Here is a 14,272-nt window from a genome sequence, read left to right on the forward strand (position 1 = left end):
AACCAGCTTACCAAATGAGCTCAATATGTTTATGGCTTCCAACCATGCGAGGGGAGGAGGGAGGGCTTTGATCATGTAATTACTTGGTAAGTACTGTATATATAAAACTTTATTTCATTTTAAAAATGTCATTTTTATATTAGCTACTTACCAAGTAATTACATGACTGAATCCCACATTATAGGAGGTGGGATACATGGGTTATCTATCCTAATACATTAAAATTAGTAATGTAAAGAAATAGAATATTGCTAGCATTAGTTAAAATGCTTGCTGGTCCCTTACCTGTTGAGAGAAGTGCTACAGGAAAGTACTGCCTCTGGATGGTGCTCATCTCAACGTATAGAAGCGTGGCGGTATAGCCAGGAGTTGCCTGCTACATAGCAGGATCCTTTTGTTGCAAAGGAGTGTCCAATTGCATACAAAGAATAATCAGTTCGCCCCTGCCCTGGGCACAGCACCAGAAAAACTCAACCAGAGAATAAATAAAACAAAACACAACCGCCTATAGCCAAACATTACAGCATACCATTACCCAACCATTGTGGATAAAAACTGGTGAGCACTCCAAATACCAAGTAACCCCCAGGCTCCTCTATGACTCGATACCATGAATCAAGGTGAAAAAATAGGAAGGATGAAGGAAGCTTCCTACACTCCTTCTCCCAACACCATACCAACAATCAAAATAGGACCCAAGATACTGCAATTTTCATAGACAATTGCAATGTCACGCAAATAATGAGTTGCAAAAACCGATTTGCATTTCCAAAACGCTGTTTGAATGATAGAGGCAATAGACAAATCATGCCTATAAGCAAGGGACGTGGCAACTGCCCTTACTTCATGCACTTTGACTTTCACTATGGGCAACACATCTTCGTCAAGTTGTGAGTGCGCTTCTAAAATTAAATCCTTAATGAAAAATGCCAAGGCATTTTTTAAAAGAAGGCAAGAAGGATCCTTAACTGAGCACCAAAGGTTGCTTGACGGCCCACGGATCTTTTCTGTTCTCAGTAAATAGTATCATAATGCCCTTGCAGGGTAAAGGGTTCTTTCTACTTCGTCCAGACCTAGGATATCTATTAAACTTTCAACAATGAATGAGTGAGGCCAAGGGTTGGCAGGTGACTCATTCTTGGCTAAAAATCCTAAGGTAAATGAGCAGATTGCATTACCTTGAGAGAAACCAACCTTTTTATCCAAAGCGTGAAGCTCACTGACTCTCTTGGCAGTTGCTAACGCTACTAGGAACAGAGTTTTCCTAGTAAGGTCCCTTGAAGAGACAGATTGCAGAGGTTCAAAGCATGGTTGCAACAGCCACTTCAGTACCACGTCTAAATTCCAGGCTACTAGCCTATTTTCTTTTTGATTGGTAGTATCAAATGACTTGATAAGATCAGAAAGCTCCTTATTAGAGGAGAGATCTAAGCCTCTATGTCTAAAAACAGAGCTCAATACTGCTTTGTATCCTTCAATGGTTGAGGTGGAAAGGTTCCTGGTAGACTTCAAATATAGAAGGAAATCACCGATTTCCGCTATAGATGTCTTAGAAGACAAGACGTTGTTTCTCCTGCACCAGCCACAGAAGACTGTCCACTTGGCTTGGTAAACTGTTTGAGGAAAGTCGTCTACAATGAGCAATAGCACCAGAGTGGACAGTCCTTGATGGACCCTTCTGAAATGTTGTCTGAGCAGACTGGGTGTTTGAGGTAAAAGTCTTGGAAAATCCACAACAAGCTACAGCAAATCCAGGAACCATTCTCGGGCTGGCCAGAATGGGGCTGCTAACATCATCTTTACATTCCAATGATTTCGGAACTTGTTTAACACTTCTCTCACCATCTTGAATGGGGGAAAGGCGTAAAGATCCATGTTCGACCAATTCAGAAGCATCGTGTCTGTTGCCCAAGCTTGTGGATCTGGAGCTGGCAAACAATACAGGGAGAGACGATTTTTTGTGGTCACAAACAGATCTAGAATCGGTCTTCCCCACAGTTTCCATAACTCTATACAAACTAGAGGGTCTCGAGTCCATTCTGTGGGGAGAACTTGTTTTCGACGGCCGAGTTCATCTGCTAAACCATTGCATTTTTCTTGAACGAATCTGGTTAGGATCTGGGTTCAATTCTGATCTGCCCAAATGAGAAGTGCTCTTGCTGCTTGGCAAAGGGAGAAAGAATGAGTTTGCTCTTGCTGCTTGGCAAAGGGAGAAAGAATGAGTTTCCCCTTACTTTCTTATATAAGATAGAGCCGTGGTGTTGTCCAAATAGACGGACACTGTCTTCCCGGACCTCCATGCAAAACACTGTAATCCCCAGATGAACAACCATCAATTCCTTCACGTTGATGTGCCACTTAATCTGTTCCAGGGAGTCCACAGGCCTGAAACTTCTTTTGTCTCCTCCAGGAGGGCTCTCAACATAGGTCTGACGTGTCTGGAATAACACATTAGGTTGGGGTTCAGAGGAGAATGACTTCCCTTGAGAGAGCTTGTCTCTTGAATTCCACCAGGCCAGATCTTCTTTTATTTCCTTTGTTATTGGGAAGATGAAAGAATCCAGACATTTCTTCCTGTTCCAGTTGACTTTCAGGAAGAACTTTAGGCTTCTCATGTGAAGCCTTCCTAGGGACACAAGCTGCTCCATGGACGAGAGTCCCCAACAGGCTCATCCAACTGTTCGCAGAACAGGACTGAAGGGCGAGATATTTATTTTCTGAAGGCAGGAGTTTATCCTTTGGGGGAGGGAAAAACCCGAAAATCCAAGAGTTTATCCTCCTCCCCAAATAAGTTATCTCCTGAGAAAAAGCCAGGTGAGATTTTTGGAAATTCAACAAAGAGGCCCAAATCCTGGGTAGAAAGAAGAGGGGTCTTGTGGGGTCCTCCACATATTTTTCAACTTGACTGGGAGCAAATAAGCCAATCATCGACATACAAATGAAATGTTGACTCCCATCAGATGTAACCATTTTGCCATTGGGGCAAGAACATGTGTGAATACCTGTGGGGCATGGATAAACCGAAACAAGGGCTCTGAACTGCACACTTTTCGCTGGAACACAAAACCTTAAAAACTTCCAAGATCCTAATGAATTGGGACATGGAAGTAGGCATCTTTCATGTCTATCAAGATCATCCAATCTTCCAGACGAATGGATGCAAGGACAGACTGGGACGTCTCCATCTTGAACTTGGTTTTCTGTACATACAAGTTCAGGGCACTTACATCCAGAACTGGCTTCCAGCCCCCCGATGCTTTGGGGAATACAAACAGTTGATTGTAGAACCCCGGAGATGAGGTGTCCTCGACTTCAGCTCGACTGCTGCTTTACAAGGCGAGAGCTGTCACTTCTGGGAGAGGGCTGAAAACTTCTGAGTTGCGAAGGTAGGCCATCAATAATACACAGGCACTGCTCAAGAGGTTTTTTCCAGAAATGAGATCGGGGAGCCTTCTCAGAGCTTGGACAATCCAACTCTCTGCCTCTTGCTTTCCCAACGCTCTAAAAAAATGTAGGAGCCTTGCCTCACAGGTGTGTGGAGTGACTAGATCCTCACTATGTACAGGTGGTTTGTAGAAGGCTTCTTGATAGCTCTGGGGGTGAAAGGCATTTCCACGGAGGTCTGGGGAAGCCTCTTTGTCTGCCTCTACCCTGAAAGGGTTAGGTTGAAAAGGAGAAACTGTCCCTGGGGGAAAATGGAGACTCTCTAGGCCGTCTCGTTGATTGTGTGAGGAGGTCCTGCATCGACTTCTGTTGTAGATCAGTTGCAATCTGTAGCACAGTCAATTGAGGGAAAAGGTATTTCTTGTTCAGAGGTGAGAAAAGGAGTGTAGACTTCTGGGAGGGTGAAACTCCCTTCATGGTGTATGAACACCAAAGCTCCCTTTTCTTGATAATACCCATTGCAAAAAAGGAGGATAACTCAAAAGAGCCATCTCTAATACCCTTATCCAGGTAAGAGATGACTCCCAAAAAATACAAAGAGAGGCCTTCAGGGATATGAGGGCACTCCTTCACTTTACGAGCAAGAGCTCCTACTGCCCAGTCGAGAAAGCTGAGCACTTCAAAGACTTTGATCAAATGCTTGATCACATGGTCCAATTCTGAGGACGAGAACAAAATCTTGGCTGCATTGAACGCCAACCATCTGGAGGAGTCAACTAAACCGGAGAAGTCTCCCTGGGAGGAGGCAGGCGCTCCCATGTAAGGAGCCTCTCCGGTCGCATACAAAAGATATCTTCTCTGCAACAGCCTAGACGGAGGGCAAGAAAAGGAGGCTCTTCCCTGCTCCTCGAAAGCCAGTTCTCCACTTCACGGAGAGCCTTCTTAGCTCAAGAGGACAGTACCATTTTAGGCAGTTTTGAAGAAGGCATCGGGTTATCCATTATGTACGTCGAAGCCGGAGATGCCGGAGCTGCAGGAGAGAAGTGATCAGGAAAAGTCACCAGCAGGAAATTGAGTAGGGAGGCATATGCCAACGGAGGGGAAGCAGGGTCCGCGCATTTCTGAAGAGATTACGACAGATCTGCAACGGCTGGGGTACCAATGGGGCTTTAACTGAATTAAGCCCAGGATGTCCAATTTGCGTTGGATCGACTGAACAGAAGGATCCAAAACAGAAGGCACAACTGCCATAGCCAGAGCAGGTAGAACCGAAGAAGTCACTGGCGCTGCCAAAGAAATGGATGAAATCGGGTGCTTGGAAGCGGAATTAGCCTTGGGTGCCAAAGGAGCATCTTGCTGCAAGAGGGGAATGGGTGCTCGGTCGGCCGGGCGCCGACCTGATGAGCACTTGAGAGTTGACGGACGCCGAGCCAAAGAGTGCTCAGCAAAGCGCGTCAGGAGGCGATGGATGGCCAACAGATGAATGGCGCCGCAGGAGTTTAACAGAAGAAGCACCATGAACCACTGGAGAAGGAAGTTCTGGCGCCACAGACGACTTCTCCACCAACGAAGATTCAGGAAAAGCAGATTGTACAGGTGCCACAAGAACAGGAGTTGGGCGCATGGATGCTGGAGAGCATTCCGACATCACAACCTATCTCGGCAAGTCCTCCCATGCAAAAGATGCGCGCTTAGAAGAAGACGAAGTTCTCGATGCCAAAGAGCACTTCAAGAAGTAGCGTGCTTAGAAGGAAGAACTTGTCCCACTAACACTGGCTGATCCTGGAAGAAAGGTTCCAGACTGTCCCACATGCTACAGGAAGGAAGACGTTCTGGAGAAGCCTCTTTAGCCTTCTTAATCGGAACAGCAGAGAGATGAGAAGCGCCTGCAGCGCGTCTCTTCAGAGGATGAGATTCGCCTTGCCATTGGCGCCTAGGACTGGAGTCACTCTTGGAAATACTAGAGGACAGACGATCCAATTCCATGGAGATGCCTTTCCAGTGGCACTCTGTCGTAACCTGGGAATCAGCAACAGGTACAACTGAGGGGGCGACTGCCTGTGGGTAGAACCCACCGACCTCCTTTGGGCTGCCAGTTTGGCTCCTCCCAGGTTTAGGGGAGTTTGCCAGGGACCTTGGCCTAGGAGACTTGGTGCGACAGACAGCCACCTCCTCCAATAACACTTCACTATCACTTTTCACATTCACTTTGTCCATTAGGACTTTAACAGAAGCACCAACTTTCTCCATCATGTCAATGAGTAATCCAAACTTGAAGATTAATTCAAGGCTGGTAATGAGGTCAGAATCAGGAATAAGGGAGCCAGGGTGTGGAGTAATTGGTACAGATTGAAAAATGGGATTAGGAGGAACAAAGGATAAAGAATCAGAATTATCAGACAAAGATTTTGCCAACACCTGACTAGCTAGTCTTCTTACTACTAGCTCTAGCTGCTGCTTTTCTTCTTTTATCCCTGTCCAATTTTATTAAATGACTATTCAAGGTCTTCCACATTTTCGGATACCAAGAGACACACTCATTACAGGTCAATTCAGGAGGACATATTTGACCCCTGCAAGAAGTACAGAGAGTAAGAGGGTCACAACATACTTTAATCAGTCTCATATTGCAGCCTTTACTGCAATACCTAACACTTTGCGAGGCCGAGTCAGACATGCTGACAAGTCGAGTCAAAGAAAGTCCAAATAATTGTCAAATTCGGTAATACTAGCCTTCAAAAAAAAAAACCTGACACTAACTAATTGTGTCAATAAGGCTACCATAAAGCCAGTACTTCACCAATGATCCAAGATCAACAGAGAAGAGAATTTCAAAAAACCGCTGCTGCCAATCACTGTAACCACAGCCATCACCCGGCAGAAACATATTGACCTCGTTTGCTAAGCTGGTTCCTCTCTTACCCCGAAAGTGGGTGGGGTCACTCGCCTAGCCAAAACAAAAGTAGTGCTACTGCGAATTTCAAAATTCTAGCTGCCAGTTAATAGAAACTAATAGCTATGTAATTACTTGGTAAGTAGCTTATATAAAATTCTTATTTTTAGAAAAAAACCCTTTAACTGCATTCTGACAGTAACCCCTCAATTACCTGGATCTTCATTATCTGACACCACCAGACCAGGGAACAAAGTTATACAGTATATATAAATTTTGAAAAATTTGAAAAAACCACTCTGCAATGGTTGACAATGCTATGCGGCCTATGATTTGAATGAGAAAGGTTTGGGGGGTGTGGGAGGCCTGCAGAAGTTTCCAAAGGGGGGGAGGTCAGATGGTTGGGTGCCATGAGAGGGGAGCAGCATTCAGGCTGTTTACAAGAACTCACACAGAGAAAGGGTTGTTTTGGAAGTTGGGTGGGGCAGGGAAGGCATTTTCCTGGCTGGGAGGAGGGTGGGAATGCAGTGTGGGATTGGTGGAGAGGGGTAGACAGGCATCTGACTTGTTAAGACTTATTTTTTTTATATTTATGCTTTTCCACATTGTATTAAAGGATATGTACAGTACTGTACTGTAATTTGTAATGAAATACATCAAGCACAAACGATAACAAAAAAGAAGTGATGCGGGAGAGAGAGAGAGAGAGAGAGATAACAACTGAGGTATCACCTATGTTAAAGCCTTTTATACACTCACTCTTTCCTTTTTTCACTTTTATTTCATATTACACTATTCTCATGTTTATGTTCACAGTACAAAAGATGTAAAAACAATCTAACTTACTACCCAAAAGAGATAAAAGACATTACAGTGTGCGTATACAGAATACATGCACACTCCAATGTTTTGGTTGATGGCATCGAGACAAGTTATAAATAGCACATGTTGCCAACATCTACAAATTCTTATCTTAAACATATCTAATTAGCAACGATATATCACACTGTAATAATAAGTGTGATAGTCATACTTAGTCAACTATACTTGTAATGAAATACTGTACAGTAAATTGCAGGGCAAAAAAAATATGAAGGCAACACGTGATACTGCACCAAGAAACACACATACACACGAACACACAAAAAATGAGTTATGCAGAAAGACTATTATTGGCTTAAAAGCAGGACTTCACTTAACCCATCATGAAACATCACTTTGTTCTGTCATAATTTTACTGCGTAAAATACAAAAAACAATGAAAATTATAATCCAAAAGAGACAAACACACGTAACGAAATACATCAAGCACAAAGCAAAAAAATATTTGGTAGAGAGAGAGAGAGAGAAATTTCATTTTTGGTAGATCATACTGTACTAGATTATGCCTGTAGAGTGAATTTCATTTTTGGTAGATTATACACTACTAGATTATGCCTGTAGAATGAATTTCAGTTTTGGTAGATTGTGCTAGACTAGGGTTTCAAACAAGATTACCAAACTTATGACTCATGTAACAATTCATAACCTTCTCTTGTAATTAACCACCGCTTACTATATTGCATAGGCACCACTTACCTAAGAACTGACATAAGCAACATTAAGGAGGGCAAACAAACGGATCAGGAAACGGCTGTTTTGCGATTTAAAGGGATTTATTTTAACAAAGTATGTTAGTTTACCCCTGTACAACCGTTTTCATTTATGTACAAAAATAAAAATAATTCCAAAAATAATCCATTTTTTTGCAACTAAAAAAGGATTCTCCTAATTATTACAGCAGTAGGCCTCAATCAGCTGATTCTGAGAATGTAAACATAAGCCTAGCCTACTTATATGAATAAGGCAGATGATCAGTTTCTTTTATTACAATGATATAACATGATAATAATACAGTATAAATGGATTCAGTAAATATGATACCAGTTTTCATGACCATTACCTTTATCTTAAATGCAGCTGCAATAACCAATTTGACTTATGGAGACTGTATGTGTAACACCCAGCCTAAGCCAATAGCTCACGTATACACATTTTGTATCTTGTGTATGGCAATACATTATGGTAACATCTGATAAAGTTGCTGCACAAAAATACATTAATAGTGATAAAACCATGGTAGACTACCCACCTACCTACCGAATTGTGTGTCGTTTATGAGAGACAGAAAGAGAAGGGGTTGCCTTTTCTCTCAAAGTGTACTTATGCACTACATTTTGTTACAAATATGCATAAAGTTTTCGGTTTAAAGTGTGATTGTTGTTTATAGGCATATTTAGTATTTAAGGTTATGCAGTACTGACAAGGTACGGTGAGAAAGAGTAAGGAGCTGCCTTTCAACACCCATAGATTTTTCTTGCCCTTATCTGAATTTTCCCATTAGCAGACAAGGACTTGGCTCTATTAATCCGGATAATCGAGGGATTACTGTATAACCGTATAGTGGCCCAAATGATACTTATTTGCATTCAATGGATATAAACCAGACACAATCCTCTCTTCACCCATAAAAAATTTCATAAAAGAATAAATCGTAAATGATTTTCTTTGTGAAAATCTAAACCATTTCTCAGAACACGATGCTAACATTGAAAAGAAAATAATAATTTTATTGACTTTTACATATACAATCTCTATTTTTGGAAGAAATTATCTTAAAACTAGAGCAGTCCCCATGTATATGGTATGTATGATAGCAAATCCTATATAATACAGCAAATCATATCAATATAGGTATACATATACTATTTTTTTCTATAAGACTAAAATATCTCAGAGAACACTGTACTATAGAGCTTGTAAACTTAAGAAAAAAATGGGTAATGGCTAGGGTACATTTTCTCTCTATAAAAATAAAAAACCGTTCTATGTCACATAACTATGAAAAGTAAGTCATGGCTTACCCCCCAAATAAACGAAAACACAAGGTACATACCATCTTCTTTCTCTGGCCTTGCAATAAAGTCATGATGATGCTGATGATGTTAAAATTACCTTTATAATGAGATGAAGCAAGGCAAATGGTTCAAGCTTACTTCAATATGTAGGTTATGAGTCCCCTCACAAAATGTTGTCCTCAAGTTCATGTTTTGGGTGACTTTGGAACACTCGATAATGTACAAATTCTCTGAGAGTCTGGTATGTCAGGAGCAGATCATGATGTTCCCCAGTCTACAGTTTGCCTTTTGCAAATGTCTGGGTGCTTGTGATGCTCCTTTCAATTTCAAGCATTGTACGTAAATCCTGAGAGCCTGTGATGATATTCTTTCAATTTTAAGTGATGTACAAAATCCCTAAATCCTGGTTATAAAGCTCATATGCTGTCTTGACCTTGGTGTTGTTTTTGATTGTTGGTCATGAGGCCTTAGTTTACATACTTTGACTCATGAGAGCTGAGGAGCATTCCTTAAAACTACTATTGAATTTTAATTAAATGACTGCACAGATCAACTGTTGATTGGTACTACAGTGAATACAGGAATGAAACCTCTGGTGTTTCCCAAGAAGTGTTCTTGGTTGGACACGGAAAATAAGCTGGTTGTTTATGTAGCTGATGTTACTCAGATCTATCTGAGCCTTAAGAGAGATTTAGGAAAAAAACCCAGTGATTCGTGCAAAATATGAGGAATGAATCTGAACTCTAACAGGATTCTTGCAATGTATTTCTGGAACAAAAAAATAATTCTTACTCATGTTTATTTCATCATCATAAGCACCTCATCATTTGTTATTATGAGCACCTCATGTAACACCATTTATCATGAGCATCTCATGTAACGCCATTTATCATGAGCACCTCCTGTAACACCATTATATTTCCACAGTATATAGTTCACCCTCACACCATTACCCTGACTGTACTTCTTACTTCGTTTCATTTCAAATCACCATAAGATTTGTTTTCCTTATGCTGATTTTCATTCATCTCTACTCCATACCACTCTTGCACTTTTAAAACATTTTCATCACTTCTTCCTCAGATTTTCTTCCATTACTATGATAAAGAGCATAGACTTGAGTTTAGATCCTTGATGGAAACCAACATTTATCTCAAAATTCTTTTGCTACACCTGCCACTGCCTTCACTCTTAGATCTAGTGTTGCGGTTTAGGAACACCACTAGCTTAATGAAATCTTTCTAGTACCATCTTCCTTCACAATACCCACATTTAATTATTTGTCTCAGTACACTGCCAAATACCTTAAGGGCCACAAATACAGTGGGTACGTCTTATTCTTTGCGATGTGCTTTTTCCATAGTTGCTTCTGTTGTTGGCCTCTCTGGCATAAAGCCAAATTGGCAGTTATAAATCTGTACAGCTTTGTCAGCTTTTCCTCCAGCACCTTCTCCAGTATTTCCACAGCAGGCTCTGTTAGTCTAATTCCTTTGTTAATTCCCACGCTGCACTGTATCACATGTTGCTGCTGAGTTGTACAACTTAACTGATCTAGTGGGTGACTTTTGCACCACACCATAAAGGCATCTTATTGCATAATTTTGCCCCTAATATTTTGGGGTACTTGAAACACTAATTTTTTGTCCAGATTGCTCAACACATTTCTCACTCTATGTCTCTGTTTTTGTTTTCCTGACTCAAAAGCAATAACTTCTCAGGTTTTCTTGGGTTGGTTAAATTTGCCAGCATCATTGGTTTTGCACTTTTGGGCATATTCATTGGACTTCTTGCAATAGGCTCACCAAAACGAAAACACAAAGAACTATCTTGAGTGTCAATGCACCTATTAATGTTTACTTCTGACTAATCTACATGCACAAGAGCTGGGGGGATGAATGTGCGTGTCATGGATGGCAAAATTTGAAATCATACATTGCAAATTCTCGGATTTTCAAAACTTTATAATCTACAATCACACATAACCGAGTTAGTTCATACTGGATTTGTGTATAAATCAGACTAGTATCATGTATAAGGATTTTTTTGTGAATACTGTAAAGATCTAAGTCCACGTAAGCAAGCTCCATCACGATTAAATGTCAAACCAAATATATGAGTTGTGATATATTCTATGTACCATGTTAAGTAAATCCTTCCCTGCTTTGAATCTAAATTAAATAAAAATATTTAGATTTATATCATAAGAGATGCACACTTAACTAAAAAAATTGCATAAAGAATCTCTTCTACTAAAAAAAAAGACCAAAACAGAATGTCCCTTTTGTGTCTAAAGTAATCACTCCTACAATTACATCAACTACTTCTACCATGCAAGCTACAAACACCAAAAGCCTCTTTCCAGCATCTCCTTACAATGTGAAGAGAAAGCCTCATTCTCCACTTCTAAATCACATCACCATCCATAGTACATAAAAGTATATCTACAATTCTCTCACCTTGATTCTCCCTGCCAGTTCTTTCTCCACCCAAGCAGGTCTACCAACTGATCCACTGAATGACGATCGACCAGACTTCATGTTTGGACTGGAAGTGGTTGAAGTCTGCAAATGCATATTTCCAGGTTTCAACAGGTTTTCTCATCCAATGCACTCATGCTAGTCATTTTACTCTTCCCAAAACTCACTATAAAAAGTACACAGCTGTTATGTAGCTGACACCCTTTCCGGTCTAAATTGTCTGACGCTACAGTTCAACTACAATAAAGCTACTCGTGAATACATCTACTACAACCATCGGTATATTTTTCAATACATTGCAAACAGCAAGGGGTTACACAAGATAATAAGCTAACTGTAATAATCCTCATGACTGACTAACATTCATACACTAGGATAAAACTCTAGCCTAGAGCTAACATTTGCAGTTTGATATATCCACTCTCTATATCACACACATTAATACTGGACTACAAACTGTGCTTTACATAAAGCAATCTAAACTAATCTTTGCTGGATTTACAAAATATTCTAATTTATCACTTGCTAAATAATTCATGAAGTAACATCGTACTTTTTGTAAGAACGATGAAATTAAAATAATCCAATGCATAAAACTCGTAATATATGAGTTTTATTTCTACAGCATACTTTAGGATGTCTACAACTCTTTGAAAAATCCTCCTACAACATTCAACTGGGATTCCCAAGGATGATTTCTATTCCATATTCCACAATGGTAATGTGAAATAAACTAGACAGCAACCTAAATTTACCCTAAACTTTCTAGACACATACTCCTAATACAGCTGATAAAAAATTAGAACACTAGCACTTAATCAAAGGTTACTGGGAAACAAAACATATCTGGAGGTAAGGACAAATTATCTCCAAGACAGAACACATGAGTGTTAAACATGTAAGGAATTGCAAAAGGTGTTCTGTGATAGCTAATAAAAACAAATGTCAAGAACCCACCACATGTGATCTGATCATTTAAGTAGAAAGTGCTTTAACTGCCATGCTGAACATGCACTGTGTTATTCTCTCTTACATACCAATATATGTAGGCCTTTCTGTTAGTCCACAAGTCACAGCCAATAAGGAAAAGAAAAGAAAAAAAAAGGCGAAGGTGAGATCAAGTTGATAAGTCACTTCTGAAAACAATCATTCTGAAAGCTCAGAAAGATAGAGACAGATGAACGTAAGATTTGATAGTCCTTCAGCCATAAACAACCTTAAAACACTCTCACAAGGCAAGCTTAGATTACCACAAAATATAAGACTTTATGCCACCCTAACCCTTTGGATGCCATGATCAACTTTTTCCGTGTGCAAGAAAAAATATTTCTAATCCAAACTTAGCTGGATTATATATTAAATATTTTAAATTTTTGGCTTGCTCAAACTGAAGAGTGAACTATAAAATCTATAAAAATCATTCTCTACTTGCTTATTAACAGACTTTTCCAAATTTAATTCAAAAGGCAAAATGGTGATCACTGAAAAGCTTTGCAAATGCTGTATGAAACTCATACTAAAATAACAATTGCATTTTCAGTCATCAATCTGCTAACAATTGCAAAATGAAATGTCCTTACAATTTCTTCTTCATCATCTACCGTAATCTCTCTAAGAGTAAAATGGTTTTATTTATTAAGTCTTGCTGACAGCCAAAACAAAGACATATGCAATAGAACATTACTTAATGGGAGGGAAATACATAACCTTTAAATCTTTTAAAGCATCTCCAATCTGCTCAAAATGAACCAACTCTTCACTTTATAAAGTACTTTACCAAAAAATATAAACTTTTTGTTGAAGCTGATGAACCCAGCATTTCATCTGGTATAGAATTAGCACTTCAACTGATATAGAATTACCCCTGCTTCAAGATATGTTGTTACCAGTAGATGCTGTTCCTCTTATACCAACTGCAGTGGCACACACTGCGTTCTTTTACTAAATAAATCAATATTCTTCCCTAAACTATACACTGTAATAGGGTAACTCAAAATTAGTCTTTACTGGATTACAAGTAGGATACTAGCAGAAAATCAAAGTAAATTAGTTACCAAATTTCTCATACAAAACAAAATGCAATGGCTTACTCAAGTTGTCATATAAAATTTTGTATTTATAATATAAAAACAATTACGTCAATTATGATAAAATATTGAGTAAGTTTCCAAGGACTAAATCTAAAATCCAATAATAATTAGACTACAAGCTGACTTTTGCAAAAGAGTACTACTACTAAGGCAGAGGCATCCAAAGAATTGGGTTTATTTTGAAATTTCAATTACTATCCCACAAAACTTCATCTGCGACAGAGCAATGAGTTGGTAGTTGAAACATCTCAAAAGTCCACTCAACACATACAAAAATTAATAAAAAAATTTATAATTTCATCACCTTTAAAAATATGTAGCATATATATATTTAAGTACCCAGCATCCTCAATACTGGATGACTAGAGAAAGAAATTTTGCTTTTAAATTATATTACATTGTTTAATTCACTTTTAAAACCAAGTTGTTCCTGTTCAATAATGCCACATTTCTTATAAAAAATCAATAACATTATCTCTGCTTACCAAAAAGTTAGGGTCAAAATTAAACAGCATGCACACTTGATCTAAA

General features: G+C 39.4%; 1 protein-coding gene across 12 annotated transcripts in view; it reads right to left on the minus strand.

The window, feature by feature from the left end:
* Positions 1-14,272, minus strand: part of PKD (serine/threonine-protein kinase D3) — a 273,053-nt gene that overhangs the window by 100,882 nt on the left and 157,899 nt on the right. For 5 of the 12 annotated variants that reach the window (XM_067119831.1, XM_067119860.1, XM_067119824.1 and 2 more), the window contains exon 6: positions 11,631-11,735. The exons of 3 other annotated variants lie outside the window; for them this stretch is intronic. In XM_067119831.1, coding sequence (XP_066975932.1) covers positions 11,631-11,735 — 105 coding nt within the window. Of the gene's footprint in view, positions 1-11,630; positions 11,736-12,688; positions 12,707-14,272 lie in introns of all 12 variants that reach the window. 4 more of the 12 variants (XM_067119809.1, XM_067119800.1, XM_067119844.1 and 1 more) reach the window with 1 other exon arrangement.

The sequence above is a fragment of the Macrobrachium rosenbergii genome, chromosome 2, assembly GCF_040412425.1.
Source record: "Macrobrachium rosenbergii isolate ZJJX-2024 chromosome 2, ASM4041242v1, whole genome shotgun sequence".
NCBI lineage: Eukaryota > Metazoa > Arthropoda > Malacostraca > Decapoda > Palaemonidae > Macrobrachium > Macrobrachium rosenbergii.